Source organism: Osmerus mordax, chromosome 10, assembly GCF_038355195.1.
Source record: "Osmerus mordax isolate fOsmMor3 chromosome 10, fOsmMor3.pri, whole genome shotgun sequence".
Classification (NCBI taxonomy): domain Eukaryota; kingdom Metazoa; phylum Chordata; class Actinopteri; order Osmeriformes; family Osmeridae; genus Osmerus; species Osmerus mordax.
Window position 1 is genome coordinate 17,632,461 of NC_090059.1, and position 27,600 is coordinate 17,660,060.

Genomic DNA, 27,600 nt, shown 5'->3' on the forward strand with positions numbered 1-27,600 from the left:
TCAACCCCCAAAACACAGCAGTCTCCCTGCCTGCCTGTCTTTAGCCTGTCTGTCTTTAGCCTGTCTGTCTTTAGCCTGTCTGTCTGTACCTGTCTGCCTTCAGCCTGTCTGTCTTTAGCCTGTCAGTCTGTACCTGTCTGCCTTCAGCCTGTCTGCCTTCAGCCTGTCTGTCTGTACCTGTCTGCCTTCAGCCTGTCTGTCTGTCTTCAGCCTGTCTGTCTGTACCTGCCTATCTTCAGCCTGTCTGTCTGTCTTCAGCCTGCCTGTCTGTACCTGCCTTTACATTTAAGATTTAAGATTTTTTTATGTTTATCGTATGCACCTTCCTGCCATAGTAAATTCCTTGTTTGTGTAAACTTACTTGGCGAATAAAGCTGATTCTGATTAGACTTTTTATTCCTTTCATCCAAAACAACAAACACGAGGTGCAGATAGAAGGACGACAGAATATGCACAGCCCTCACAGCAGGTGTTCCCTGGACACGCTGCAGAGTGACCACATCTCTACTCCTCAACACTCACAGTTGCTAGTTAGTTGTTAGTTATATACAAGTTGCCGTGACACGGAGAGAGATGGGAGGTTTGGGAGGATCAGGAAAACACAGGAGTTTTTTCAGCAGTTCTTGTTGGTTTTTAAAGAAGCACAGTGTAACACACACACACAAACATTAGAGCTAAGCAATTGTGCTGCGAAGTGGAAAAGGTTGGGAATGGCTGGTGTAGAGGGAGGATGGAGAGAGGGAGGGAGGAGAGAGGGAGGAAGGATGGAGAGAGAGAGGAAGGATGGAGAGAGGAAGGATGGAGAGAGGGAGGATGGAGGGAGGGAGGGAGGAAGGATGGAGAGAGGGAGGTGAGTTTAGCTTTGGCTATGACCCAAATTCCAACAAAATTATTTCGATACTGTGTGGAAAATGTCACTAACTGATCTCATTATAAAGTGTGTGTTTGCGTGCACATGGATATGTGTGTGTGACACAACACGTTACTCATGACGACAGTAGTTCCCATAGTGTGTGTGTGTGACTGCATCAGCCCTTCAGTCTCACACACACATTTCTGTTTCATCACAGGAAAAACAGGAACAATTAAGAAACAAACTAAATGACAGAATTACATCCCTCCGTTTCACACATGCTCTTTACAAATCCAGACTTGAGTTCAGAACTGTTTAATTGAAAGATTTTAGGAAGCACAGATGGGGAAGTTGCCAGATCGGTCTAATTGCAGTTTCCTTCAAAGCCACATCTCACAGAGTGAACATCATGCAGCGTTTCTGCTCTCTTGCAGAGCCTGGTGTCTGTGGCTGGATTGTCGCTCGCGCTGTCGCTGTGTGCAGGTGAGAGGTGCCTGTGGCTGGACGCATGATGATGTCAAGCAGCAAGCTGACAAAGCCTTCCGTTCACATCAAACACTGACCTCATAAACTCTCATCTCTCTCTTTCTCTCTCTTCTTCCCTACTTCTCTCATTGCTCCCTGTATACAGGGAGTCAGGTGGCTGAGCGGTGAGGGAATCGGGCTAGTAATCCGATGGTTGCCAGTTCGATTCCCGGTCATGCCAACTGACGTTGTGTCCTTGGGCAAGGCACTTCACCCTACTTGCCTCGGGGGAATGTCCCTGTACTTACTGTAAGTCGCTCTGGATAAGAGCGTCTGCTAAATGACTAAATGTAAAATGTAAATGTATACTACACCCCCCCCCTCACTCGGTCTTGAAAACACTCTCTCCCCTTCTCTCTCCCCGCTCTTAGTCTGTCTGTTTCTCTCACACACTCAAACCAGGCAAGCCGTAAAAACTCAACTCAATTAAAGAGCCTCTTTCCTGGAAACAAGCCCCAGACTGAACACCAGGTATGCAGGGAATTGGAATCGTGTGTGTGAGAGAGAGAGAGAGAGAGAGAGAGAGAGAGAGAGAGAGAGAGAGAGAGAGAGAGAGAATGACAATGAGAGAGGATAACAGAGAAATGTAGGACCTCTCTTGATTTCCCTGCCAGCAATACAACCAGACCCTCAGGTATACACTCACACACAGTAATGGTTACACAATGGTTAGACAAAACCACAGACCACTATTACATTTCACCTGTTTAACCTCTTTCACACACACACTTACACAGACACACACACACAGAAGTGTATAAGTGTGCAACATCCTCTCCTCCGGATGTGTAAAACCCTGCTGCATTCCTTTCCAGTTAGATACACCCTTCTGTGAGTGTGTGTGTGAGAGAGTGTGTGTGTATGTGCGATACATACACCTGAAACTGCTCCTCCAGAGAGGTACAACATGAGGTGTGTGTGTGTGGGACTGTGTTTGGTTGTGTATGTTTGAGCAGTAGAGTGTAATCTTGGGGAATCCATCAGGAGATCACGTGTATCTGCATTGCCCCTCACACACACACACACACACACACTTTCTCTCTCAATCCCTTCAATGCCTGTGGAATGTACCCACAATGTTCTGGTATGTTGACATGAAAACTTTGTATTGTAGTATTTGTTTTGAATGACTGGTTCCTACAGACTGTGTGTGCGGGCGTGTGTGTGTGTGGGTACAGTGTTTAACATGGCTGCAGGCTCTAGACAACCACACCAGGGAGTATTGTTCTATTGGATGCTAGAAATCTTGTTGACATGTCGGTGGTTTGCTCATCAAAAGCAGACAGGCAAACAAGTTGTGTAGTGTGTGTGAGTGTGTGTGGACTGTGTTCAGTCCTGTTACCGTAAGTGCTGTTGACTCAGTCAACCCGTTCTGCAATGAAAGTCACGCTGGGAAAAACTAAGCAAGGATGCAACACACATCGTCAAGAAATTCACAAGGAGAACCAGGTTCATTTTGTAAAAATAGTGCTCTTTAATATAAATTATTGAAATATCTTAGAAATATAAATATGTGCAAAGTTACTTTGTTCATTTCTTGTTGTTGTTGTAATGCTTTTTGTCTTCTCTTCCAGAATGTTCAGCTTGCACTCACAAGCTTGTGTCTTTGTAAAAGACAGATGAATCTCTACATGTGAGTAGGAGGTCTGACATGTAAATGTTGTGTTGATTTGGCAGGTTGACACCCTCAGGAAGACAGCAAGCTGCAGCCCCGGCACTCACACGCCGATTCAGAGGAGTAACACACACACACACACACTCTCAAGCTGACACGCATACATAAAGACAATCACACGCTCACACACACACACAGCCAGTCCAGACAGCCGACAGATGCTGCTTTCGTGCCACAGAGAAGCGGGGTTCTGGTGAAAGAGAGAAAAGGAGACTAGCTGGGGTAACGAGGCAGTAAACAGGATCCCAGAATAAGGGCTGCTCGTGGTTCTGCATCAACAACTTCCTGTCCGGTTGCATCGTTTCCTTCCGAATCTGTTTTTTTGTATTCATATTTGTTTTAGAATGACTGCTTCACCCGTGCTCCCCTCCTCCCCCCCCCCTTTCCTTCCTCTCCCTCTGTCACATATGTCATTATCCTGCAGCCGTTGTTGAGTTTGTTATTGTGTTTGTTCTGTTGTTTTTTTGCCGAGCTGGACTAAAATAAGATGTGCTATGTCTGGAGCTGCCTGCCAAGACTTGGTTCTGCACAACGTCACTGTCACAACACGCTCGCTCACAACACGCCCTCTCAAAACACGCTCGCTCACGACACGCCCTCTCACGACACGCCCTCTCACGACACGCCCTCTCACGACACGCCCTCTTACGACACGCTCTCTCACGACACGCCCTCTCACGACACGCCCTCTCACGACACGCCCTCTCACGACACGCCCTCTTACGACACGCTCTCTCACGACACGCCCTCTTACGACACGCCCTCTCACGACACGCCCTCTCACGACACGCCCTCTCACAACACGCCCTCTTACGACACGCTCTCTCACGACACGCTCTCTCACGACACGCTCTCTCACGACACGCTCTCTCACAGAAACCAGGGAGATGGGGAGGGGAGGGAGGAGAAGGGAGGGGGGGGGAAGGGGAGGAGAGGGGGGAGTCAGAAAGAGAGGGAGAATCTTCTAAAATAATGGACACCACATCACACTTTTTGCAAAAGCTACCTCAAGCAGACAAGCATATAGAAGCTGTGTGTGTGTGTGTGTGGTGTGTGTGTGTGTGGTGTGTGTATGTGGTGTGTGAGAGAGAGTGAGGCTAGTGGTTGTCGTCAAGCCTGATGCCCCACACCCTTCTATGAGGCAATGCTTCTTGGCACACAGCAGTGGAAATGTGTAGACTTCCACACACACACACACACACACACACACATGTACACACACACACACACATACTTTCTCTGCTCTGGACCCCTTGCTCTGACATTGACTGCTGTTCTCTTGATCTATCTCTCTCTTCTCTCTCTCTTTTCTCTCTCTCTTCTCTCTCTCTCCCTCTGGTGCTCCAGCCAGTCTGCAGACAGATCCAAGCCTTGACAGCTTCATCACCAACATCAGACCAGAGACTTCTCATTCTTAGAACCAGCAGAGAACCAACAGAGAAGCTCCAGGAAACCGTGTGATGTTCAGACCCAGAGCTCACTGCCATCGTGATAACCTGTCAGGCTAATGTTCAACGAGAGTCTGGTCTGAGTGTGAGCCAGTCACCAGGGAACATTGATCCCGGTGTTTACCTGGCTTGGTCTGACCAAGAGACACCAGGTTGGAGAAAGGGGGGGGGGGGGGTAACCCACACGGGTCTCTTCAGAATCCTGCTGTGTCCAGGCCAACATGCCTCCAGCCCCTTCAGAACCGTTCAGACTTCCGTCTGTCGAAGAGTAACTTTGCCCACATCGCCCCTCCCTCCCCCCAGAGGGCAGTTCCTCCCCCCAGTGCTCAGATGGGAGCGTCGTACTCATCCAGGAAGTCTCTGACCGCGTGCGGGAGTCTCTCCGTGACCTCCGACCCCGGCGTGCGTCCGTTCAGCGTCCTCCTGCACAGGTGCTGCAGCGAGGACAGGGAGGACGGCAGCGGGCGCCGCAGCTCCAGAGGCACGCGCTCCCCGCCCGTGTGGATCAGGTACACACTCACCCCCGCCTCCCCCCCTCCTCCTCCACCCTCCCCCCTGCCCATGTAGTGGGAGATGAGCTTGAGCACGCAGTCGAAGCGGGGCGGTGTGAGGCCGCAGCAGGGGTCAGGCTGCAGGAAGAAGCCCCCCTCCCCAGAGCTGTGGATGCGCAGGTTCTTGGTCCCGTGGCTCGTCTGCACCGTCAGGGTGAAGAAGTGGTGGTGGTCCGAGGAGTCACGCACCAGGAAGGTTCCGGGGGGCTCCGAGCGCAGCAGGGACCCCGCCTCGCGGCCCCCCACGGGCCCCCAGTAGAAGCCGCTCTCCTGGAGTTTACGCAGGGCACACATCACCTGGGGGGGGGGGGGGGGGTTAGACTCTGCAAAACCTGAACTTAAACTTTAACATTGTTGGAATGTATTCGCAAAAAAAATGAGACACTGGAAGGAGGGGGGATTTGAACCTGAGATCTTAAGTGCTGCGGTTGATGCTTTACCACTGAGTTGTACCCATCTACTATCCCGCACTACATGCTAAGTGGCATTCTGTCCACCTCACAGGGTGGCTTTGCTCCATCACTTATATTATTATGATATCACTCTATAGAGGTGTGTGATGATACAGCCCTCCTTCCCCACACCCTCCCTACCCTCTCTCCACCCTTCCACCCTCCCCTACACCCACAAACCCTCTCTCCACCCTCCCCTACACCCACAAACCCTCTCTCCACCCTTCCACCCTCCCCTACACCCACAAACCCTCTCTCCACCCTCCCCTACACCCACAAACCCTCTCTCCACCCCCCTCTCCTACACCCACAAACCCTCTCTCCACCCTCCCCTACACCCACAAATCCTCTCTCCACCCCCCTCTCCTACACCCACAAACCCTCTCTCCACCCTCCCCTACACCCACAAATCCTCTCTCCACCCCCCTCTCCTACACCCACAAACCCTCTCTCCACCCTCCCCTACACCCACAAACCCTCTCTCCACCCCCCTCCCCTACACCCACAAACCCTCTCTCCACCCACAAACCCTCTCTCCACCCTCCCCTACACCCACAAACCCTCTCTCCACCCCCCTCCCCTACACCCACAAACCCTCTCTCCACCCTCCCCTACACCCACAAACCCTCTCTCCACCCTCCCCTACACCCACAAACCCTCTCTCCACCCTCCCCTACACCCACAAACCCTCTCTCCACCCCCCTCCCCCATCCCTCCCACGGGAACAAACTGACCTGCTGGTAGTGGGCGTGTGAGCTGAAGGGTTTGTAGCGGTGAGGGGTGATGTTTGACCCCTGACCCCTGGCTTCTGGGGGGGTCACGCTGTTCATGGCGGGGGGGAGGGGCCTGCTGTGGGTTACCATGGCGCCCTGACCCCCCGCCTCCTCTGGCTCTCCCAGGGGCGGGGGGTCCAGAGCAGGAGGGGGGGTGGGGGGGAGGAGGGGGGAGGAGGAGGGGGTCACACAGTGGGCCCAGGGCGCGGAGAGAGAGGTGCCTGATGCATCCAGAGAAGAGCTGGGAGGAAGCACCCACACACAGCTGGAGAGAGGGGGGAGAGGAGAGGGAGAGAGGGGGGGAGGGAAGGGAGAGGGGAGAGGGAGGGGGGACGGTAGGGAGAGTAGGGAGGGAGGGAGAGAAAGGGTGAGGGAGGAGGGAGGGAGGGGGGAGGGAAGGGAGAGGGGAGAGGGAGGGGGGAGAGAGGGAGGAGAGTAGGGAGAGAAAGGGTGAGGGCGGAGGGAGGGAGGGGGGAGAGGGAGGGAGGGGAGAGGGAGGAGAGTAGGGAGGGAGGGGAAGAGTAGAGAAAGAAGTAGGAGAGAGAGAGGTGGATAGAGAGTCAGAAAGAGAGAGTGAGGCGAGAGACCCGAAAGAGGGAGAGAGAGTAGAGGGGGAGAGAGAAATCTGGGATTACATGACAGTACAGTGTGTCCTATGACTAAGACTCTCCACTACACACACACACTTTATGCAAAACTTTGACTTGAGGGTATAATTATGTTCCTGCCACCAGGTGGGGTTTTTTCCTGGACTGATTGACGCCAGAGAGAAACAACCCATTCACAGAAAACTTCGCTCTATGATTTGAATATATGAACAGGTATACTGGCTGACAATCCTATGTTTCAAGCAGCTTCCTTGTATCTGCCTGAGAATATTATGACATGACCGACTTCAATACGAACAGCAGTAAATACATCAGCGTAGTACACTATGTATTCATGGTTCCAAATGGTTATCCTCCGAGCGTGTAAACATTTAGACTGCAACTCAACACCGATAGTCTTCAATTGTCTTCGATCTGGCGCCACGCCAGGAATTGGAGAAACGGGGTCACCGTGAATGGGACCGCTTCTTTCTTTCGACAAGTAACCTATTTTTCCCCCTCGCTCAGAATACGACGGCCCCATTTCCCAGTTTCACCGTGAATGATGGCACCCTCGTCTTGGTCGCTCGGGTCGCCTCTCCGCTCCGGTGAGATATTTTGGTGGACCGGGACTTACGTGTGACTGCACTAGCTCCACTTGAATGACTCACAACTCGAGGCGCCACAAGGAACCGGTCTTGCGTTTAGGAAAGACGGCGTGCATTGCTCTTGGTTGAACTGACTCACAGAAAAAATACTTTCACAACAAGCACACGAGAGCACAATGTATGCCCCCATGACTGCACTGCGACATAGGCTACTGGAGAGTACAGCCCGGAATATCGAGTCTGCAAAAATAATGGATGAAATCCACAACACTAACGGCTTGGTTGATGTCCTGTTGCACGGTCGCGTTTTCCTCATCCAACCTTTTCTCCAAGTAGTGGCACCAAGACAGCAGTCCTTTCTCTGTCATTACCTTGGGGGGGTTCGCTATCCTTGGCTGTCCGTTCCACGGGGATACAATACCCGATGTCCCCGAGTGTCGCCGTGTTAAGTTAATTATTAACTTATTCATTAACTTCTCATGCGGAGCCCAATAGGGGTGTTTACACGCGGGGTTAGTGGGATAGTCAAACCAGACCGCCGCTAGCGCTAGTCGGACGGAGGGAGCTGTGTCTGTACGGGCAGCGCGTGAGTAAAGGCTATTCGTAAGGCTCCACCTCCTCTCCTCGGAGGTTCTTCCAGTAAACACGCACGCACGTACACACACGCACGCACACACACACACACACATTGTCTCTGCCTCTTTCTCGCTCCCAAACACGCGCACACAGACACACACACACACGCGGTCTTGGCAGATTGCCAATAAATAATCAGTGTGACCTTCTTTACGGGACGGTTCCTAGTATTTGCCGGCAGATCCTCCCTTCTTGCTCTTCTCGCTCCGGCAAGGTAAAAAAAGTTGAAGCCCCGGGAAGACGATAATTCAACACATGGACAACTAAGGAGATTATAAAACAACGGATAACACTAAAGAGTGTTGTCGCTGATAAAGTTTATGATGAATGCGGACCTATATCGCTTTTCACAAAACACATTAGTAGTAGGCTAGTAGCGAATCGTAGTAGAATTTGACATAATCGGCGTAGGATAGTAATACACTACTTTAACATAAGCCCTCGGCAGTGAGATCCAGTAAGTCTTACTTACGGACGGACATAAATTGATCATAAGTCTTTCTAAGATTCTCATAACTACCGTTCCTGTTATTCAAGACTCATCCACTAGAGGTCTCACTTCTCAAAGTCACTTCCCTCAAATGTCACAGGCCTCATATTTATTATTTCACTTATATAAACTAAGATTTTACATTAATCCCGTGTAGATGTTTTCATACATAACAATGTTTTGTGTTTGTTTAAGACAGGTGTGTCAGGTTTGTGTATGCGATTAAATTAGGCCGATATGATTTTGGTTTTGTTTGTGAGAATAGCCCAATAGTCCACGATCTCCTCCATGCTTGAACATGGTCTATACTTCTCGTAGAGCTAAATTAGCCTAAATTAGGGTCCTCTGACTAAAGGTTATACGATTCACATTTCCACGGAACAACGCATCATAACCCATTATAACAGGCTATAGCCACAGTGAGAGAATACTGAAATAAATCTTAAGCAAATCTCGATAGTTGACATGTATAAATAATCACAGTGCAGTTAGAGAAATAGCCCGTTTCTGTGGTTACTTCAGCCGACGCGGTGCACACCGTCTGCAACGTTCCTCGTGTTTTGTTTGTTGTAATGCGCAGGTGCCACTGATAAAGTTGAGTCAATTCAAACGTGGCTGTAATGATGGCGGCTCCCATGTCGTGGAGGAGGTTGGTGTATTCGGTGTACACACCGGCCCTAACCGGGGTATTCACCCGCATATCCGACCGATTCTTTCGAACAAGGGATCGAAGGAGAGGGTAAGATGTAACGCCTGTGTGGACCGAAAAAACGGAGATTGACATTGATTCTCTGCAGTGCTAACGAAATGACAGCACTGTCAACTTGTTGTGTAAACGACCACTGATGTGTGTTGTGCACCCTAGCTAGCTTCATTCTACGACTTTTGCTGCCAGCATGCTTAATAATTTACAGTACCGTTAAAATAGACAACCAGGCTGCACTATTTGCAAGGTAGTATTAGATTACCGATGTGGTGTTCGTTTTAGCTTGTAGCTGTTACATAATCTACACAAAGGGTTAGCCCCGGTTCTTAAAACTAGTACACACTGTTCTCGTGTCACCGTAACGAATTCCAGCAGCGGATCAGAACATGTTTTGGTGCCCCGGAGGGAACGCATTTTATTACCTAGTTAAGGTTGTAGTCATAAACACGTGTTGAGTGTCTTCCAGTTTTTTAGCTGGTAGCTTATATCTAGACTCTCACGGTCACGGATGTTGCTATCTTGATTCTCAGTTTCACATCAGCTTTATTTGAAAAAGTCTAAGAATATGCTTAGGTTTACCCAGAAGTCCAATGCAGAAGTGTATTCAGGCTTATCTTAAAAGGGGCAAAGACCAGGACACGTTTTGTTTTTTTACAGTATTTCACCTAAAGCGAGAACAGTAAAGAGTCGGTTATCATTTACTTAGTAGAGTCGGAATGGGAATGATAAGGAGTGGGAATGATAAGGAGTGCGCTCTGCGCTGTAATGAGGAACGGTGTGTGTGAGAATAGGAGGCTCTGTCCCAACCACGTGCTTCAAATCACCCAGGAGGAACTGAGAAACGTGTGTCTCAACTCCAAACATAGGAGCATTACAAGGTCCAAGACGTGCTGCGAAGCTGAAATGTTAGGGGGATAAGGAAGGAGCTGCTAAAAGTACACATTCTTAATTTAACAGTGATTGAGTGTCCTCTTGTCACAAGATGAAACGATCCCTGTGGACCCCTGACAACCTCCCCCCCCCCCCCCCCCCCCCCAGGACGAGTCTGATCGCCTCGCAGAGCTTGATAGGGACGTCAGGTACATTCAGCTGAACTGTGGGAGTCACTGACACTGGAGACCCTTGGTCTCCTGGTAGTTTGTGACCTGTGGCTCTTGTGTATTCAGGGGTCACGACCTTAAGGTTTAGGCCCTTGCTACCTTTTGTCTGGCAGGAAATTATGTCAGATGTTTTGTTAGGAGGGCAGGAGGGGGAGGGTCTAAATGGCCTTTTTCTCTACTACTATTAGGTGTGTTCAACTTCATGCGTCGCCTGCAGCCGGCTGCAGCCCGGCTGACTTGAAGTAGCCAATGGCATTCTCAGCTTCAAGGCAGCCGGCTGCAGCCGTCTGTCGGCGCCGCCGTCACTGCATGAAGTCGAACACACCTGTTTACAGTGTGACAGGTGATGACACACACACACTCCTCTCTCTGACACACTCCTCCCCCCCCCCCCCCAGGTCCTCTGTACTGCTGCTGGCTCCTCTCCTGGCCGAGGCAGACCCCGCCCCCAGCCCCGCCCCCGTGGCCCAGGGCTCAGACAGCCTCCACACTCGGTTCCGCTGGATGGCGGAGCATGTGCCCGCCTTCAGGGTGCCTGGGACACACATTCATGTCCTCTCTTCCCCGGACCAGTTCTACCAGGTCATGAAGGTAGGACACCAGCTCCACTGTCAGCAGCATCATGATAAGGATGAAGGACTGTGTTTATTTCGCTTTTATCGCTCACATCGCTTTCATCCAAAGCGATGTACCAGTCAAATGATCTACCCAGTGGGCCCCATCAGTCTCCTCATAGCTGATGACACTGGGAGGGCTGTGAGTTATTATGGGTTCATAACAGCATCCGTGTTGTGGGCGGTAGTTGGCATGTCGTCTGTTAACAATGGCAGCAGTCAAGTGTTTTACTGACAGACAACTATTTATTTAGGCTTTCTTCCTGTGAGTTCCCATGCTTGATGTTGACCCTACCCAGTCACCCTCTGTGAGTGTGTGTATGTGTGAGTGTGTGTTGTAGATGTGTAACCAGTGTGTGCGTGTGTGTTTTCTATTCAGGCACGTATAAAGACAGCTAAGAGGAGAGTGGTGATGGCCTCGCTCTATCTGGGCACAGGACCCCTGGAGCAGGAACTGGTAGGACCGTGTGTGTGTGTCAGGCCTGAATATATGAACCTGAATACGTTGAGTGTAATGTGAACTTCTTACCTTTAAAAGTGTGTGTTTGTGCTCAGGTGGACTGCATGCAGGAAGCTCTGGAAGTTTCCGAGGCGAAGGGTGGGGACCTCAGCGTGTCTGTGCTGCTGGACTACACACGAGGATCCAGAGGTCTGGCTCCCTGTCTGCTCGCTGTCACAATAAAAGTCTGGACTAGGATCATATCGTGTGTGTAAGTGTGTGTGTGTGTGTGTCCAGGCCAGACCAACTCCAGGAGCATGCTGCGCCCCCTGCTGGAGCGCTTCAGGGAGCGTGTGCGCGTGTCTCTGTACCACACCCCAGACCTGCGCGGCCTGCTCCGCATGCTCGTGCCTCAGCGCTTCAACGAGACTATCGGGGTCCAGCACATCAAGGTGTACCTGTTCGACAACAGCATCATCATCAGCGGGTATGGGGTGGGGGGGGGTGTGCCTGTGTATCTGTTTATCTGTGTGTGCAATAGAAAGAGATAAGTGCTGTAAATTTAAGGACCTTTGTCACAGAATGTCCCTCTCCCCCCCTCCCTCTCCCCCCCTCCCTCTCCCCCAGGGCTAACCTGAGTGAGTCCTACTTCACTAACCGGCAGGATCGCTACGTGCTGCTGGAGGACTGTGGAGAGGTGGCTGACTTCTTCTCTGCTCTGGTGGGCGCCGTGGGAGACGTGTCTCTGCAGCTGCAGTCAGACGACACCGTCAGCATGTTGGACGGCATGGTGCACCCCTACAGAGGTACACACACACCCCTACAGAGGTACACACACACCCCTACAGAGGTACACACACACCCCTACAGAGGTACACACACACACCCCTACAGAGGTACACACACACACCCCTTCAGAGGTACACACACCCCCCTACAGAGGTACACACACACCCCTACAGAGGTACACACACACACCCCTACAGGTACAGACATACAAACACAGACAGACACAAATGCACTGCCAACTCTCCTGCGTTTTAGACAACAATAAATTGGAGTCAGGTGGCTGAGCGGTGAGGGAATCGGGCTAGTAATCCGAACGTTGCCAGTTCGATTCCCGGTCATGCCAACTGACGTTCTGTCCTTGGGCAAGGCACTTCACCCTACTTGCCTCGGGGGAATGTCCCTGTACTTACTGTAAGTCGCTCTGGATAAGAGCGTCTGCTAAATGACTAAATGTAAATGTAAATTAATTCCAGAAAAGAGGAACGCTGATCTCAGTAAAAGGGAACATTTAAAATGTAGCTGAGTTTGCACTTCCCCCTGTTCTGTGTGTGTGGTTCTGTGTGAGTGGTTCTGTGTGTGTGGTTCTGTGTGTGTGGTTCTGGTCATGTTTGTGAGAGACACGCAGCGTGACAGCCTTTCTCTCTGGTTGCTAGGTAACCGGGCAGATTTCTCAGAGTCGGCGCGGGATCGGATCATGGAGGTGGTGAACACGGCACGGATGCGGCAGCAGCTCAGCCAATCAGAGGATATGGAGCGGGAGGCGCGGGGGGAGGAGGGGGGAGACACTTGGGTGTTCCCCCTGGTCCAGATGAAGCCTCTAGGCATCCAGGTGGACGAGCAGATCACAAAGGTAGGAGCCCCGCCCCGCTCGCCGTCATATGGCCATGTCATATCCTGGGTGCTGTGTACTGGTATTGTTTCATGATGCTGTGTGGCCTTCTGTTACATAGGTAACGGGTGTTCAGTAACCCAGGTCTAGTCTTCGGTAACCTAGGTAACGGCTGTGTGTAGTCTAAATGTTCGGCAACCTTGGTGACCGTGTGTGTGGTCTCCCAGCGCCTGCTGACGGACGCCGGTTCGGATGCCACCGTGTTCCTGACGTCGGGGTACTTCAACCTGACGCGCGCCTACATGCGGCTGGTGCTGGCGGCCGGGGCGGACTACCGCATCCTGACAGCCTCCCCAGAGGTCAACGGCTTCTTCGGGGCAAAGGGCGTTGCCGGGGCGATCCCTGCAGCCTACATCCACATCGCCAGGCAGTTCTACAGCAAGGTGTGCAAGCTGCACCAGCAGGACAGGGTGCACCTGCACGAGTACCACCGCTCACACTGGACCTTCCACGCCAAGGGTGGGTTAGCACACACACACCTGTATACACACACACACACACCTGTATACACACACCTGTATGTGTGTATAGGTCAGGCTGGGAGCAAAATGTTGACAGGAATGTAGCTGTTCTCTAGTTGGAGACACGCGTAGCGTGTGAGACTAACACTCATGTCATCCAGCCACAGCTTCGGAGAAAGGATGTACACACGCACGCACACACACACACACTCTCATTCCTGAGGTTTGGAAAGGCTTCGGGGCTGGTGTCCCAGCATGGCGTCTTAGTTGCAGTTCCTGGGTCGCTCCCTCGGTCAGGAGAGAATGTGCGAAGACTTTTTTAAGGTTTCAGAGGACGTGGCTGAATGTAGAATGCAGCTGGTGGGTGGAGCGATGTTGTTAATGGAAGGTGACGCTGAAGAAACATGTCCTTCCTGGATGCACAGTAAAGTTTGATTCCGTTGCACTGTCCTCCTCAGGGTTGTGGTATTACCTGCGAGGCCAAGACCGCCCCTGCCTCACTCTGATTGGCTCTCCCAACTTCGGCTACCGCTCTGTCCACCGTGACCTGGAGGCCCAGATTGCCATAGTAACGGAGAACCCGGAACTGCAAGCGCAGTTACATGAGGTAGCTCCCCCCCCTCACACCACCACCCCCCCTCACACCACCCCCCCCCCCTCACACCACCCCCCCCCTCACACCACCACCCCCCCTCACACCACCACCCCCCTCACACCACCCCCCCTCACACCACCACCCCCCTCACACCACCCCCCCTCACACCACCTGCACACCACCTGCGTGTTGAAGTTGTCTCCCTCCCCCAGGAGCAGGAGCTGTTGTACGAGCGCTCCACGGCCGTGTCTCCCTCCACCTTCCAGCAGCCTGACCGCCACGTCAAGCTCTGGGTCCAACTGGTCACGCCGCTCATCAAGAACTTCTTCTGAGCTGCTGGAGCCTCCTCCGGTATGTTTAGGTACGGACACTCGTTCCATCACAGGCTGTCATTCACAAACGGTGCATGTAGAAAGCACAACAGGAAATGTGCGTGTCGAGGAAGGTGTGCAGGTGAAGGTTCGTCGAGGTACGCCAGACATATCATGGTGTCACATGCAGAAATCAAACAGCAACCACATGCACATAACTGTCTACACTCAGAACTAACCTTAGTCATGCTGCAGAAGGGGGAGGGAGAGATGGAGGGGGGGTGGATGGAGGAGAGACTGAGGAGTAGGAGGGAGGGGGTGTGAAGGGAGGAGAGCGAGGAGGAGAAGGGAGGAGATGAAGGAAAGGGAGGGGGGGGGGGAGCCACAGACAGGAAGCCACCTTGCATGTTTGTAGATGCATCTGTAGATTATCTGACCAGGAAGTGCTGAGGCCTGAAATAAGCCGACCAGGAAGTGCTGAGGGCTGAGCAGTGCCAGTAAATGCTGTGGGGGGGAGGAGTGTGGGGGGGGGGGGGAGGAGTGTTTTTTCACATTCATCATCTGATACAGAGCTGCCTGCTTACAGTTAACTGGTGCAACTAGATCTTGCAATCCAAACTTTTCTGGAATTACACACGCACTTTTCCCCATGACATTGGGAAATGTGTTCAGGGATTGTTTAGTTAAACTCTCAGTAGAAGCGATGTCAGGGCCAGGGGCTGGGTTTAACTACCAGAGGAGAGGGATGGAGCTCTGGTTAACCTTGTGCTGCTTTCGGGTCATTGTGACCCACCTTTTGCACCACGACGGTGGGTCACAATGACCGGAAGGCAGCACAAGGGTTAAGCTGCCTGTGTCGGTGTGTTTGGGCCACACTAAACAGATCAGTAAAAAATGCATTTTCATTTGATCCGCCATGGGAATGTGGAGTATGAGGATGCAGATGGCAGAACAGGGCAGCTGTTGTTCTCCAGCTGTGACGTGCAGTGCCAGTAAATGCTGGAGACGATCCAGAAGGGTCACGGTCTCTTAAAGACTTCCAACGGCTCGTACTAACGCCTTAACAGCTCCAGCACTCCTCCATTCAGCTTATTGACAGGTCGGAGAAGTTGTGTGTGTGGTACAGACTGCCCTCTAGTGGACTGTAGAACATGGATACAATCAGACCTGTCCTCCAGTTCCTCACATGCCCATGTAGACCCCGACACTTGTAGAGGTGCATTTAAACCTGTCACACATCTATGGGCGTATGTGAAGCCCTCTGTGACATTGCTTGTAAAAAGGGTTATACAAATACATCCCTGACAGCTTCACACTCACATCTCACTGAAACAAACAGCACTGTTCCAAGTCTGGAGTACTTTCTTTCTTTTTACTGTTAATTGCAACAAACCGTTGTGTGTGTGTGTGTGTGTGTGTGTGTTTCAGACGCTGAGCAGGAGGCAGACAGCAGCCAGGGTCCACTTGGCAGGCTTCTCTTTGCTCTTGAGGTTGAAGGTCCAGATGTATGTGGGTCCCCGTGTGCGGGTCTTGTAGACGGGGCAGGCGTACACGCTCCTGGTCTCCTGCCGGTCCACCGGCACCGCCTTGATGAACATGACTGGCAGGCTGGGCGTCAGCTCCTTCACACGGGCCTCTGCGATCACGCCCGTCTGGCTGTCCCAGCGTGCCCCTGCGCACACACACACATTAACACAACACACACACAACAGATCGCTTCAGACCATTCTGCCTGTTACCATGACAACACTGTGTTTTCTGCCTTGTTTCATCAACTCGACGCATATCAAAAACCAGAAGCCCAGTTCCTCCACCAGAGGAGTCCTGAGGCTGCAGGGAGGGGGGCCTGGAGGACTGATCTCTGACAAGAGTTTCCAGCTCTGAACACAACTGACAGTGTTTGTTGACTACTCTAACCACCTGATACCGTCACCACGGCAACTGTACAGCGTTTCTTCTTTGTAATATAAAGCTGGAGTTTTAATAAGGTACAAAAGTATAAAATATTAAAGGTTTGACTGGTTGCCTCTGCTCTCTGTGATGGTGTGTGTGTGTGTGGGGGGACCTACCCTCCATGAAGAGGCCGTAGATGTAGGCTCCCTCCCCGGGAGGGCTGGTCATGTCCTCGCGGTTCTTCTTGGTCACCTCCACAGACAGACACATGCGGTCCAGGGGCCACTCGTTCTTCCGGGCCATGGACTGCATGATGGCCGTCAGGAAGGACTGGGGGTTGAAGAAGCCGGCCAGCCAGACCGTGGTGGGGAGGGCGAAGTCTGCCGTCCACGCCTCCAGCTCCTGGGGGGTGAGGATGAGGGGTGAGTATAGGGGGGAGAGGTGAGGGGGGAGAGGGGAAGGGAGAGTCAAATCAAATTTATTTGTATAACCCTTTTTACACGCAAGCATGTCACAGAGGGCTTCACATATGCCCATAGAACTGCCCCTCAACCAACCTAAACCCTCAAGGAGAGAGGTGAGGGGGGAGATGTGAGGGGAGGGGGAGAGCAGAGTACCTTGATGCGCAGCAGCAGGTCAGCGTACCAGCCCCCCAGACTGAGCAGGGAGGGGAAGGCCAGCTTCTCCCAGGACTCTGGCACTGTGTCCAGGAACAGAGCGTTCCCCAAGCTCTCCATGTCTGTGGTGATGGTCAGCTCTCCCTGCACACACATCAGGCTGTCTGTCAGCAGTCAGACATGTAAACCACGGTGTGCGTGGTAACTTATGGTTTGTGAAAATAAAATAAACGACTCCCACGTGTTAACTGTAGAGACACACAACAAGGTGTTTAGTGCTGACTGACGTCCAACAGAGCCACACAGCTGCAGTAGCACTGGACCAAACCCTGCCAGTGCCATCAGATCACACACCTTGAGGCCCAGGCTGAGCTCTCGGAGGGAGCGGCCCATCTCCCTGGTGAGGGAGTTCATCCTGTCACACTCCTGGAAGGCCACGATGATGTAGGGAGTCCGCTCCTCCACCTTGGCCATGATCTCTATCATGTTGAAGCCTTCCGGAAGCTTCTCCAGGATCTCGTCCAGGATGCCCTTCATCTGCACACACACACACACATTAACATAAGCACACGTGTGTGTGGAGGCTGGGTGTGTGTTTGTGGAGGCTAGGTGTGTGTAGGCTAGGTGTGTGTTTGTGGAGGCTAGGTGTGTGTGTGTGGAGGCTAGGTGTGTGTGTGTGGAGGCTAGGTGTGTGTTTGTAGGCTGGGTGTGTGTGTAGGCTGGGTGTGTGTGGAGGCTGGGTGTGTGTGTGGGGACCTTGTCCTCGCGGGAGACCCCTGCCCCCCCGGTAGCGCTGGACTCTTTGGGCTGCATCTCCAGCACGGTGCGGAACAGCTTCTCTGAGGTGACGGTCAGAAAGCCGATCTCAGCGTTGGGATGGAGGCCGTACAGGTAGGGGCTCTCAGCAGGGAGCATCTCATCTATGTAGCTGTGGTAGCCCTGCACGCACACATCAGAGAGGGAAAGTAAGGTTTCAAAAATCGTTACTAAAAATATACTCTTAAAATAGTTTTGAAAAGTTGCAAAAATATATTCCCAAAAGGTTTCAGAAAAAAAAAGTTTTGAAAGGTTGAAGAAATATTTTTGAGAAAAAAAAGAGTGTGTGTGTGAGACCTTGTAGTCTGAGTTGGGGGGCACAGGGAAGCCAGGCGCCAGGTTCAGCTCTCCCTCCAGCATCTCCGATCGCACATACTCCTCCAGGTAGGTACGACACAACTTCCTGTCCCAGTCATCTGTGATGTGGCCTCCGTACATGATCTCCCCAAACAGGTAGCGCAGGTCATCCCACGGCACCTGCACACACACACACACACAGCTCAACCTGAGTTCTGTCATTGTGCTTGTCAGAGAGGGGCTGAGGGAGAGTGTGTGTGTGTGTGCGTGCAGCACCTTGGAGTTGGCCTCCAGGTAGTTGTAGAGCACGTTGACGGAGATGGTGAGGTCTCCGTTGTTGAAGGGGTAGGAGCGGTTCCAGCCCTGCGCCCCGAACTTCCTCCTTTCAGCCACCACGGCGTGGAAGTAGCACAGCGAGAACAGGATGGCCTTGAACTCTGACTCCTTGGAGCACATCTCCAACGTGTCCTGACAACACAGCAGGTCCCAGCATGGAACACAGCAAACGCCACATGTGACACTTGATTCTGTACTGTCCTATATGCACTATGATCCTATATGCTGTAGTGTGTGTGTGTGTGTGTGTGTTACCTGGTTGAACAGGTACAGGGCCTTGTGCAGGTTAGCGTGCATGCCTGTGGGGGGCTCGTTGGTGATCTTGATGGCGTTCTCCAGCAGGCCCTGGGGAAGGACGTGGGCCTCTGGCGTGGACGACGGCTCTGCGCTCATGTACACACGGTAGTCATCATGGCTACCCAGGCTGTACTTCTCCACACGCTTGTCCAGGTTGCCCAGCCACTTGGACACCAGGTGGATGTTCTGGAGGACGGACACACGTCACATGGAGCAGGTCAAAGTCTTCAGGTGAACTGTGGAGTGTGTCCCTGTGTGGGTGTGAAAGAGAGAGTGTACCTGCAGGATGACCCAGTGGCCCTCCACAGCAGCCAGGTCCAGCGCTGCCTCGGCCACAACCTCCTGACCCTGACCCAGAGACACGTTGTGGAACTTCCCGTTATCAAACGTGAAGCCCAACTTCTTACCTGGAGGAGGAGGAAGAGAGGGCGGGAAGAGGGGAAGAGGAGGAGCAGAAGAGGAGGGGGTTTATTTAACAGCTGTCAAGAGTTTGTTGGGTGTGTGTGTGTGTGTGTGTACTGACCCAGAGCCTCCAGGTCCTTGAGGGGGTCGACCCCGGGGGAGAGGATGAAGAACATGGGTGTGGAGGAGCTGCTCTCCTTCCAGGACACATGGAAATCCACACTCTTCCCCTCCACATACTTCACCCCCAGCTTCTCCTCCACAAAGTTCCTGCACACACACACACACACAACCATGGTGAAACGGCACACGCTGAGAAAAACTCTGCTTCTGAGTGCGTGTGGATCCATACGACCAATCAGAGCATTGAAGTTTCCAAAAGAATGCACAGTAGCCTATCAATAGGTGGCACAAACAGGTGTGCGGGTTAAGGGTGGTGTGTTTCTCCTACCTGACAGCGTAGGACATGCGGTCGGGCCTCATACACCTCATCATACACAGCTGCTGCAGGCCGGTCTTGTTCTTCCACTCCTGGGGGAACTTCTCCTTCTCAGGAGCCTCCGACTCCACCAGCTTCTGCCAGCGCTTGGCCGAGCCCTCCATGTCCCGGTCCAGGTTTTTGAACTCATCCATCTCAGACAGGGCCTGAGAGGCACACACACACATGTTTCTATGGTGCCTCGCTCAGTGGTCATCTGTATCTCTGTGTGTGTGTGTGTGTGCTCACCTTGATGCCCCCCCAGCCCTGGTTGGACAGGAAGTCGACCGGAGAGCCCAGGCCGGCCTTGAAGGGGAACCTCAGCAGGAACTCCAGCTCCACTGGGTTGATCTCCTTCTTCATCAGCAGGATCTAGGCACCACGTCCACACCAACACACTCTTACATGGCTCAGACACGTTTGGTTTTCAGAAACAAAATGTTTACAGACGGATGTGTCTTCTCCAGTGAGTGTGAGCTGTTAGAACTATGTCCTTCTGATTCTTCATGTTCTGCTCTATTTTCTATCTATCTGTCGGCCATTTTGGATACAAGAGTCTGCTGGATGAATACAAATGTTAAATCTACATATCTAAGTGTTTTCTAGTGTGTGTCCTGCAGTGTGTGTGTCCTGCCCGTGTCCGTGACCCCTGACATGACCTCTGACCTGGAAGGCCACCTGGGCGATGAAGGTGAGTTTGTCCCTCTCAAACAGCGAGCGGTTGGTGTAGATGAACACAGAGTAGGTGATCTGGTCGATCAGGTTGAGCACGCGGTCCTTCACCTCTTCTGCCGGCTCCGTGAGCATGATGGCATCCTCGAACACCACGCTGAAGGCCTGCACACACACACACACACACACACACACAGCTTGAGAAGTGTCAGGGAGCCGGTGTGAGGGGTGGAGAGAGCACCTTCAGCCTGAGGTGTGAAGAGAGCACCTTCAGCCTGAGGTGTGAGGTGTGGAGAGAGCACCTTCAGCCTGAGGTGTGAAGAGAGCACCTTCAGCCTGAGGTGTGAGGTGTGGAGAGAGCACCTTCAGCCTGAGGTGTGAGGGGTGGAGAGAGCACCTTCAGCCTGAGGTGTGAGGGGTGGAGAGAGCACCTTCAGGGAGAACTGGTAGATGGGGCTAATCTTGTTGAGGTCATTCAGGATGAAGTAGAGCAGAGCGGCTCGTATCGATGCAGGACGGTAGTTCTCTCTGGCCTCGTTGATCTTCACCTCCGTAATCTTTGCCTCACGCACCTGAGACACACACACAGCTCTCAGGATCACACCTTACGCCCTCCCACACACACACACACACACACACAGCTCTCAGGACCAGACCTGACGCCCTCCCACACACACACACAGCTCTCAGAACAGGCCTGACGCCCTCCCACACACACACACACACACACACACACACAGCTCTCAGGACCAGACCTGACGCCCTCCCACACACACACACAGCTCTCAGAACAGGCCTGACGCCCTCCCACACACACAGCTCCCAGGACCCCCCCCCCCCCCCCCACGGTGTGGGATGTGCCCTCACCTTGATCTCGATCTCGGTGGCGGTGCGCTTGGTGGTCTCCAGGTTCTCCACCAGGGCTGTGTCTCCCAGGAAGTTCCCCGAGGCGGCAGACAGGCGTGCCAGCAGGGAGTCCTCCAGCTGCTTCAGCACGATCTTAAACGTGTTCTGCTGTGTCGTCAACTCTGCCTGCACACCAGGACCACATCATCCCCTCTGGTAACATCATCCCTTCTGGTAACATCATCCCCTCTGGTAACATCATCCCCTCTAGTGACATCATCCCCTCTAGTGACATCATCCCCTCTAGTGACATCATCCCCTCTAGTGACATCATCCACTAGCTGCTATGTTCCTCTAGCTGGATATTATTTGTAGACATGAAGGAAGTAACCAGGTACTTCCCGGGTGGCCATGGCAACCCCACCTTGAGCTCCTCCAGGTCGGGGCGTTCCTTAGCAACCACAGCGGCCAGCAGCTGGTCCTCCAGGCCGTCGCGCGTCACCAGGAAGTTGATGAGCGTGCACTGGGCCTGCATCTCAGGCTTGTAGTGGGGGTTGAAGTACTTGGTGTGCAGGATGAGGCGGAAGTTAGGGTGGTACTCCACCTCCTTGTCTCCGATACGGATGTACCTGCAGGACACGGGCGGAGTCAGGGGAGGAGACATGGGAGGAGTCAGGGGAGGAGCCAAGTCCCCGTGTGAGCAGGGCCAGGGGGTGCGGAGGAGGGGTGTGGAGGGTCAGAGGTCATGCTGACTCACTTGCCCTTCTTGATGGTGTTCCTCCCCAGCAGGGGGTCCAGGACTGGCTCCACGTTCTCACTGATGTTCTCCAGGAGCAGAGTGTCTCCGTTGGACACGGCCATCTCGATGCTGTCCAGGTACCTGGGGACACCGCCAGGAGACACACATCACCTCCCCCTCTCTCCTCTACATCACACTCTGCTGCACACTACACACTACACATCACACTCTGCACACACTACACCTCACACACTACACCTCACACACCACACACACACACCACACCCTGCCTGTACGACCCGTCATGACCCCACCCAGCCAGGGTTAGGGTGAGACTCACCCTTTCTGTCCCAGCCGTATGATTTTCAGGCTGTCTCCATACTTCCTCTTGATCCACTTGATGGCCTGCAGCTGAGCGTCCACGATGAGCGGCCAGCGCTGTGTGTTGCAGAGGATGGTGGCGTTCTCGATGGACATGCGGTCGCTGGGGAGGCCCTGGTTGCTCCAGGCAGCGATGTCAGCATCGTCAGTCAGCAGCATGAGAGGGTCCAGGTCCTCTGTGATAGGGATCGGCACCTGGGGGGGGCGGGGAGGGAGGAGGGCGGGGAGGGAGGAGGGCGGGGAGGGAGGAGGGCGGGGGTTGGTCACGTGGACACTCCCACAAACACACAGCATAATTAGACACTCCTTAGACACTCCTGTCATCTGTCTGTTTTGGCTGGCTGAGCACGCTTACACAATACACACACACAGACACACACTCGTACACACTCGTACACACAGACCCCAGCACACAAACAGCAGGCTCCTCCCCCACTGTGGTGCTGGTTCTGTGGGTGTGGCTGGGCACCTTGAGCTGCTTGAGGTGGGGCAGCCAGTAGTTGTCCATGAGGTCACTGCGGTACTTCTTGGAGAAGTATCCCACGTAGGAAACGAAGGCTGAGATGAGCATGATGTCACCGCTCAGGGTCTTCTCCTGGATCTTGAACTGGGCCACGGACGCAGACCAGCGGATCTTCTCAGACGCCAGACCCCCCACCAGCCTGACGGTCACATCGTCATGGTTACACAACATCACACAGTTACACAACTTTACACAAAGACATCAACAACATTAAAAATACACAATTTCACAATCACATGAGACACACCACTCCCACACGAGACCCTACAAGATAACAAATGTAAAAAGGAGCCCATCACACTGGTTGGTCACCTGTTGGCCAGGGAGATGGTCTGATTGGTTGCGTCGGCCTCCTGTTGACACTTCAGCTTGTCTGTCGTTGCTCTCTCAAACTCAGACGTCAGCTTGGCCAGGTTGGCGTTCAGTTGCTGCAGACAAGAAACATCCGGTTGATCAGGACCTCTAACCCTGACCTGTAACCCTAACCCTAGCCCTTACCTGTAACCCTAGCCCTGACCTGTAACCCTAACCCTAGCCCTTACCTGTAACCCTAACCCTAGCCCTGACCTGTAACCCTAACCCTAGCCCTTACCTGTAACCCTAACCCTAGCCCTGACCTGTAACCCTAACCCTAGCCCTTACCTGTAACCCTAACCCTAGCCCTGACCTGTAACCCTAACGCTGACCTGTAACCCTAGCCCTGACCTGTAACCCTGACCTGTAACCCTAGCCCTGACCTGTAACCCTAACCCTAGCCCTGACCTGTAACCCTAACCCTGACCTGTAACCCTAGCCCTGACCTGTAACCCTGACCTGTAACCCTAGCCCTGACCTGTAACCCTAACCCTGACCTGTAACCCTAGCCCTGACCTGTAACCCTGACCTGTAACCCTAACCCTGACCTGTAACCCTGACCTGTAACCCTAACCCTAGCCCTGACCTGTAACCCTAACCCTAGCCCTGACCTGTAACCCTAGCCCTGACCTGTAACCCTAACCCTGACCTGTAACCCCAGCCCCTAGCCTCTAACCCTAACCCTGACCTGTAACCCTAGCCCCTAGCCTCTAACCCTAACCCTGACCTGTAACCCTAACCCTGACCTGTAACCTAGCCCTGACCTGTAACCCTAATGCTGACCTGTAACCCCAGTCCTGACCTGTAACCCTAACCCTGACCTGTAACCCTAACCCTGACCTGTAACCTAGCCCTGACCTGTAACCCTAACGCTGACCTGTAACCCCAGTCCTGACCTGTAACCCTAACCTGTAACCCTAGTGAGGGAGTTTTTCCTTCTCTGAGGGTTCATGATGGTTACAGGTGCTGATCTCAGGGTAACTATGAAGCCCTCTGACACTACTTGTGAAAAAACACAACCTCACAAAAACCAAACTCTTCCCAAAACAGACAGTGGTCAGCTTGTCCAGCTGGTGTGGTGCAGTGCTGGATGCTGGTGCCTCACGTTGATCTTGGCCTTGATGATGGAGAGCTTGTCCTGGGCGGCGGCTAGCTCTGCGTTGGCCTGGGCCAGGGCCTGCCTCTTGGGCGCCACGTCGCAGAACACCTCGTAGAACGTCACGATGTTCACGCACCACGAGCACAGCCCCGCCGCCGCGATCGACTTGGAGCGGATGAAGTCTGGCTCGAAGGAGGGGTCGTTCTTGTACGGCCTGGGAGGATACACACACACACATCATACACACACACACATCATACCCAGACACAGAAAGACACTCAGCATGGGAGGCAGGGAGAGAAAGCGTGTGGTTCAGGATGCATCAGTACTACATGTGTGGTCTCACTGGAAGGCCTTGATGCAGGCCTCGTGGATGTTCTCCTTGTTGTAGGTGATGAGGGCGTCCAGGAAGGCGTCTACTTTGGCCATGCTGTTCTTGGCAGCCTTCCAGCTCTTGTCCTTGGGGATCTTCCCTCCGGGGGCCATCAGGATCATCACCGCCCCCAGCACGTTCACCACCGCCTCGGGGGGGGAGCTGAACGACTTCAGCTCCGTCAGGTTGCCCTGGCGACGACACACACACACGCAGATGAATACACACAGACGAACACACACACAGCGCTAGGAGAGCCTGGAGGGAGCTGGCTGTGTTGCCATAGTTACCTTGTTGAGGGTGTTGAGGGCCTCCTGAGCAGCCATGAGGGCAGGTTCTGCTTTGGCCAAGTCTGCCTCACACGACCTCTGTTTCTCTCCCACGTTCTGCACACACACACACACACACACACACACAGCTACAGGTTCACCAGAGATGGCAAAAGTACACACATCTTTCACTCAAGTAGAAGTACAGATACTCATGTTTAAAAGGAACTGTACTAAGAACTGTACTAAACTTTTTCACGTAAGTTAAAGTAAAGAAGTGTGAAGGAGAGGAGAACAGAGAATCCTAAAACAGTAAATTAAAGCAGAGCGCAGTCCTCATCAAGTCAATGAGTTGACTCAACCATTTTTTCCAAAATATGTGTTCAACTTTTTCATATATTTTTTAAAACTTTAAAAAAATATATTTTAGAAACCTTGCGGAAAACAAAATCCTAAATATTTGTTCAACCTTTCCAAACGTTTTTTCCGAAAAGTTTTTTCCAAAATTATTTTTAAACCTTTCAAAAAATCTTTTTTAAAACTTTCAAAAAATCTTTTTTAAAACTTTCAAAAAAAAAAAAAAAAAAAAAAAAAAAAAAGATAAAATCTAAATATATTTTTTTGGAAACCTTTCGAAGAGGAGAACAGAGAAGCCTAAAACCGAATAACCTCCTACTATTAAACACAAACCTTTTCGAACACAGGCACGAAAAACACCCACACACCTTGGCAATGACTTGCACTTTCAGCTCCTCCGCATTGGCGATAACCTTCTCCTTGGAAACCTTCTCCGTCTCCACGCCGACCACCTGGATGAGCTGGTCTGCATCCTCGTTCTTCTGCTTGAGCTCCACCTCCTGCACGGCCAGCTTGGCCTTCAGGTCGTCCACCTGGGCCGACGTGTTCTCCAGCTTGGTCAGGCCGTTCTCCAGGCGCTCCATCTTGGCCAGCAGCTCGCTCCTCTTCACAGACAGCAGGTTCTGGTACAGGTTGATCTGCTCCAGGAACGTCTTGGGCGTGGTGTAGTTGTAGCGCCGGTCCGACACCAGGTAGGACTTGGACATCTCGTTCACCGTCTTGTGGACGAAGGCCATAAACTGGCTGAGAGAGGTCTTCACCTCCGGCTAGGGGGAGGGAGGGAGGTGGGTGAGACATCTCTTTATAGGATCACCTACATGGGCTCTGCCTATCGCTCTGCCCATCCCTCTATAGGTTACCGCGATGCCCTCTGTCTCGGAGAGGAAGCGGGCACTGACGGACACCAGCGCCTCCTCTGGCCACTCGTGGAACCAGTCGATGGAGGTGCAGTTGACCACGGCAGGGAACTTCCTGGCTCTGACCCTCAGGGTGGAGCCCACGGGAGAGAAGCACAGGATGACCTGCAGGAGGACGCAAGCACAGTTTCTGCTTTACCAGACGTGACTGTAAAGTCATTTGTGGGTGGCGTTCTGTTGGTTACCTACCTTGAGCTGCCTCCTGACTCTGTCGATGAAGAACTTCCAGCAGTTCTCCCTGGAGTCTGGCAGGCCCACGGCCTTCACCTCGTTCCTCATGGCGGAGATGATGGCCTCCACCTCGTCGTCCTGGAACAGGCCGGGGACCTCCCCAGAGGCCAGCAGGTCGTTGATGATCACCAGGAAGGTCTCCTCCGCCACCTGGGAGTCTGTCATCAGCAGCACGGTGCCTGTGTTCTTCACCCCGGCCTTCATGTACAGGGCTGCCACGTCCAGCTGGGGGGAGGGAGGAGGGGGGGGCATGTGAGTCAGTGAGTGTTTGTGCTACTGTGTGTATGAGTGTGTGCGTGTGTGTTAGGAGCGTGTGTGTGTGTGTGTGTGTGTGTGTGTGTGTGTGTGCGTGCGTGCTGCACCTTGAGGTCAGGGATGCCGTAGCCCTTCCTCAGGGTGATCTGGAACACCTCCAGGTTGGAGATGCTGGCGGCCAGGCGGGACAGGGACTGCTTCCCGCTGCCCCCCACGCCCACCAGAAGAGCGTTGCCACGGGGACACTCCAGGATGCGGTTGATTCTGCAGATATGAGACATGGCGTCCTCGAACAACACCTGCACCCAACACACACACACACACGCACGCACGCGCGCACACACACTCACACACACACGCACACACACGCACACACGCACACACGCACACGCACACACACACGCACACACACACAAGCACACACACACAAGCACACACACACACACACACACAAGCACACACACACACACGTACACACACAAGCACACACACGCGCACAAACACACTGTTAACACGCCAGCTCAGTTTAGTCAGTTGATGAAGATGTGGGGCTGAGGAGGACCCACCAGGTTCATGGTGGCGTTGACCTCGTTGTAGCTGTCCAGCCCCTCCAGCAGCAGCTTGTTGAGGGCGGGCCAGGAGGGGACAGGGGCGTACTTGGGCTCCCCGATGCCCTGGGAGAAGTGGCAGTAGATGTTGGGCTTCTCAAACAGACACCCTGGATCCAAATCCTGCAGGCATGGAGAGGCCCGTTACAACTCCCCTCTCCTCCTGCTGCATCACACATGTGCACACTGCAGCGCTCTCCTCCCCAGAGCGATCACACATGTGCACACTGCAGCGCTCTCCTCCCCAGAGCGGTCCTTGTACCTTCAGGCAGGCCTTGCAGATGTCCTGCTGGATCTTGGAGAACAGCTCGATGTCCTTGTCCTCCACCAGCTTGTCC

General features: G+C 53.0%; 3 protein-coding genes across 5 annotated transcripts in view; 1 reads left to right on the forward strand and 2 right to left on the reverse strand.

The window, feature by feature from the left end:
• Nucleotides 1-3,791: 3,791 nt before the first annotated feature.
• Nucleotides 3,792-8,019, reverse strand: socs3b (suppressor of cytokine signaling 3b). Of its 2 annotated transcripts, none has more exons than XM_067245313.1 (3): nucleotides 7,844-8,019; nucleotides 6,239-6,542; nucleotides 3,792-5,349 (listed from the first exon to the last, which is right to left on the reverse strand). In XM_067245313.1, exons 2-3 carry the CDS (start codon nucleotides 6,365-6,367, stop codon nucleotides 4,828-4,830), a joined length of 651 nt encoding a protein of 216 aa, XP_067101414.1. In that variant the 5' UTR covers nucleotides 6,368-6,542; nucleotides 7,844-8,019; the 3' UTR covers nucleotides 3,792-4,827. The 2 variants fall into 2 exon arrangements, with proteins under 2 accessions (XP_067101414.1, XP_067101413.1); XM_067245312.1 differs by having other exon boundaries at nucleotides 7,502-8,019.
• A 1,199-nt stretch (nucleotides 8,020-9,218) lies between these two features.
• LOC136950539 (CDP-diacylglycerol--glycerol-3-phosphate 3-phosphatidyltransferase, mitochondrial) lies at nucleotides 9,219-16,521 on the forward strand. 2 transcript variants are annotated; one of them, XM_067244938.1, is made up of 11 exons: nucleotides 9,219-9,337; nucleotides 10,803-10,995; nucleotides 11,398-11,475; nucleotides 11,574-11,667; nucleotides 11,755-11,944; nucleotides 12,085-12,263; nucleotides 12,900-13,096; nucleotides 13,303-13,594; nucleotides 14,055-14,203; nucleotides 14,404-14,552; nucleotides 15,931-16,521. In XM_067244938.1, exons 1-10 carry the CDS (start codon nucleotides 9,219-9,221, stop codon nucleotides 14,521-14,523), a joined length of 1,611 nt encoding a protein of 536 aa, XP_067101039.1. In that variant the 3' UTR covers nucleotides 14,524-14,552; nucleotides 15,931-16,521. The 2 variants fall into 2 exon arrangements, with proteins under 2 accessions (XP_067101039.1, XP_067101040.1); XM_067244939.1 differs by having other exon boundaries at nucleotides 14,404-14,542.
• Nucleotides 15,927-27,600, reverse strand: part of LOC136950053 (dynein axonemal heavy chain 17-like) — a 31,312-nt gene continuing 19,638 nt past the window's right edge. Inside the window, exons 52-80 of the mRNA XM_067244139.1 lie at nucleotides 27,525-27,600; nucleotides 27,221-27,385; nucleotides 26,762-26,953; nucleotides 26,358-26,624; nucleotides 26,112-26,273; nucleotides 25,620-26,018; nucleotides 24,916-25,011; nucleotides 24,599-24,816; nucleotides 24,259-24,466; nucleotides 23,112-23,227; nucleotides 22,746-22,938; nucleotides 22,236-22,471; nucleotides 21,914-22,036; nucleotides 21,581-21,785; nucleotides 21,178-21,342; nucleotides 20,742-20,882; nucleotides 20,305-20,475; nucleotides 19,888-20,010; nucleotides 19,612-19,805; nucleotides 19,282-19,430; nucleotides 19,038-19,165; nucleotides 18,717-18,944; nucleotides 18,402-18,593; nucleotides 18,126-18,305; nucleotides 17,769-17,951; nucleotides 17,367-17,549; nucleotides 17,013-17,156; nucleotides 16,572-16,797; nucleotides 15,927-16,174 (exon numbers count right to left, since the gene is read on the reverse strand). The exon at nucleotides 27,525-27,600 is cut by the window's right edge and continues 86 nt beyond it. Coding sequence (XP_067100240.1) covers nucleotides 15,927-16,174; nucleotides 16,572-16,797; nucleotides 17,013-17,156; nucleotides 17,367-17,549; nucleotides 17,769-17,951; nucleotides 18,126-18,305; nucleotides 18,402-18,593; nucleotides 18,717-18,944; nucleotides 19,038-19,165; nucleotides 19,282-19,430; nucleotides 19,612-19,805; nucleotides 19,888-20,010; nucleotides 20,305-20,475; nucleotides 20,742-20,882; nucleotides 21,178-21,342; nucleotides 21,581-21,785; nucleotides 21,914-22,036; nucleotides 22,236-22,471; nucleotides 22,746-22,938; nucleotides 23,112-23,227; nucleotides 24,259-24,466; nucleotides 24,599-24,816; nucleotides 24,916-25,011; nucleotides 25,620-26,018; nucleotides 26,112-26,273; nucleotides 26,358-26,624; nucleotides 26,762-26,953; nucleotides 27,221-27,385; nucleotides 27,525-27,600 — 5,311 coding nt within the window. The remainder of the gene's footprint in view (nucleotides 16,175-16,571; nucleotides 16,798-17,012; nucleotides 17,157-17,366; nucleotides 17,550-17,768; nucleotides 17,952-18,125; nucleotides 18,306-18,401; nucleotides 18,594-18,716; nucleotides 18,945-19,037; nucleotides 19,166-19,281; nucleotides 19,431-19,611; nucleotides 19,806-19,887; nucleotides 20,011-20,304; nucleotides 20,476-20,741; nucleotides 20,883-21,177; nucleotides 21,343-21,580; nucleotides 21,786-21,913; nucleotides 22,037-22,235; nucleotides 22,472-22,745; nucleotides 22,939-23,111; nucleotides 23,228-24,258; nucleotides 24,467-24,598; nucleotides 24,817-24,915; nucleotides 25,012-25,619; nucleotides 26,019-26,111; nucleotides 26,274-26,357; nucleotides 26,625-26,761; nucleotides 26,954-27,220; nucleotides 27,386-27,524) is intronic.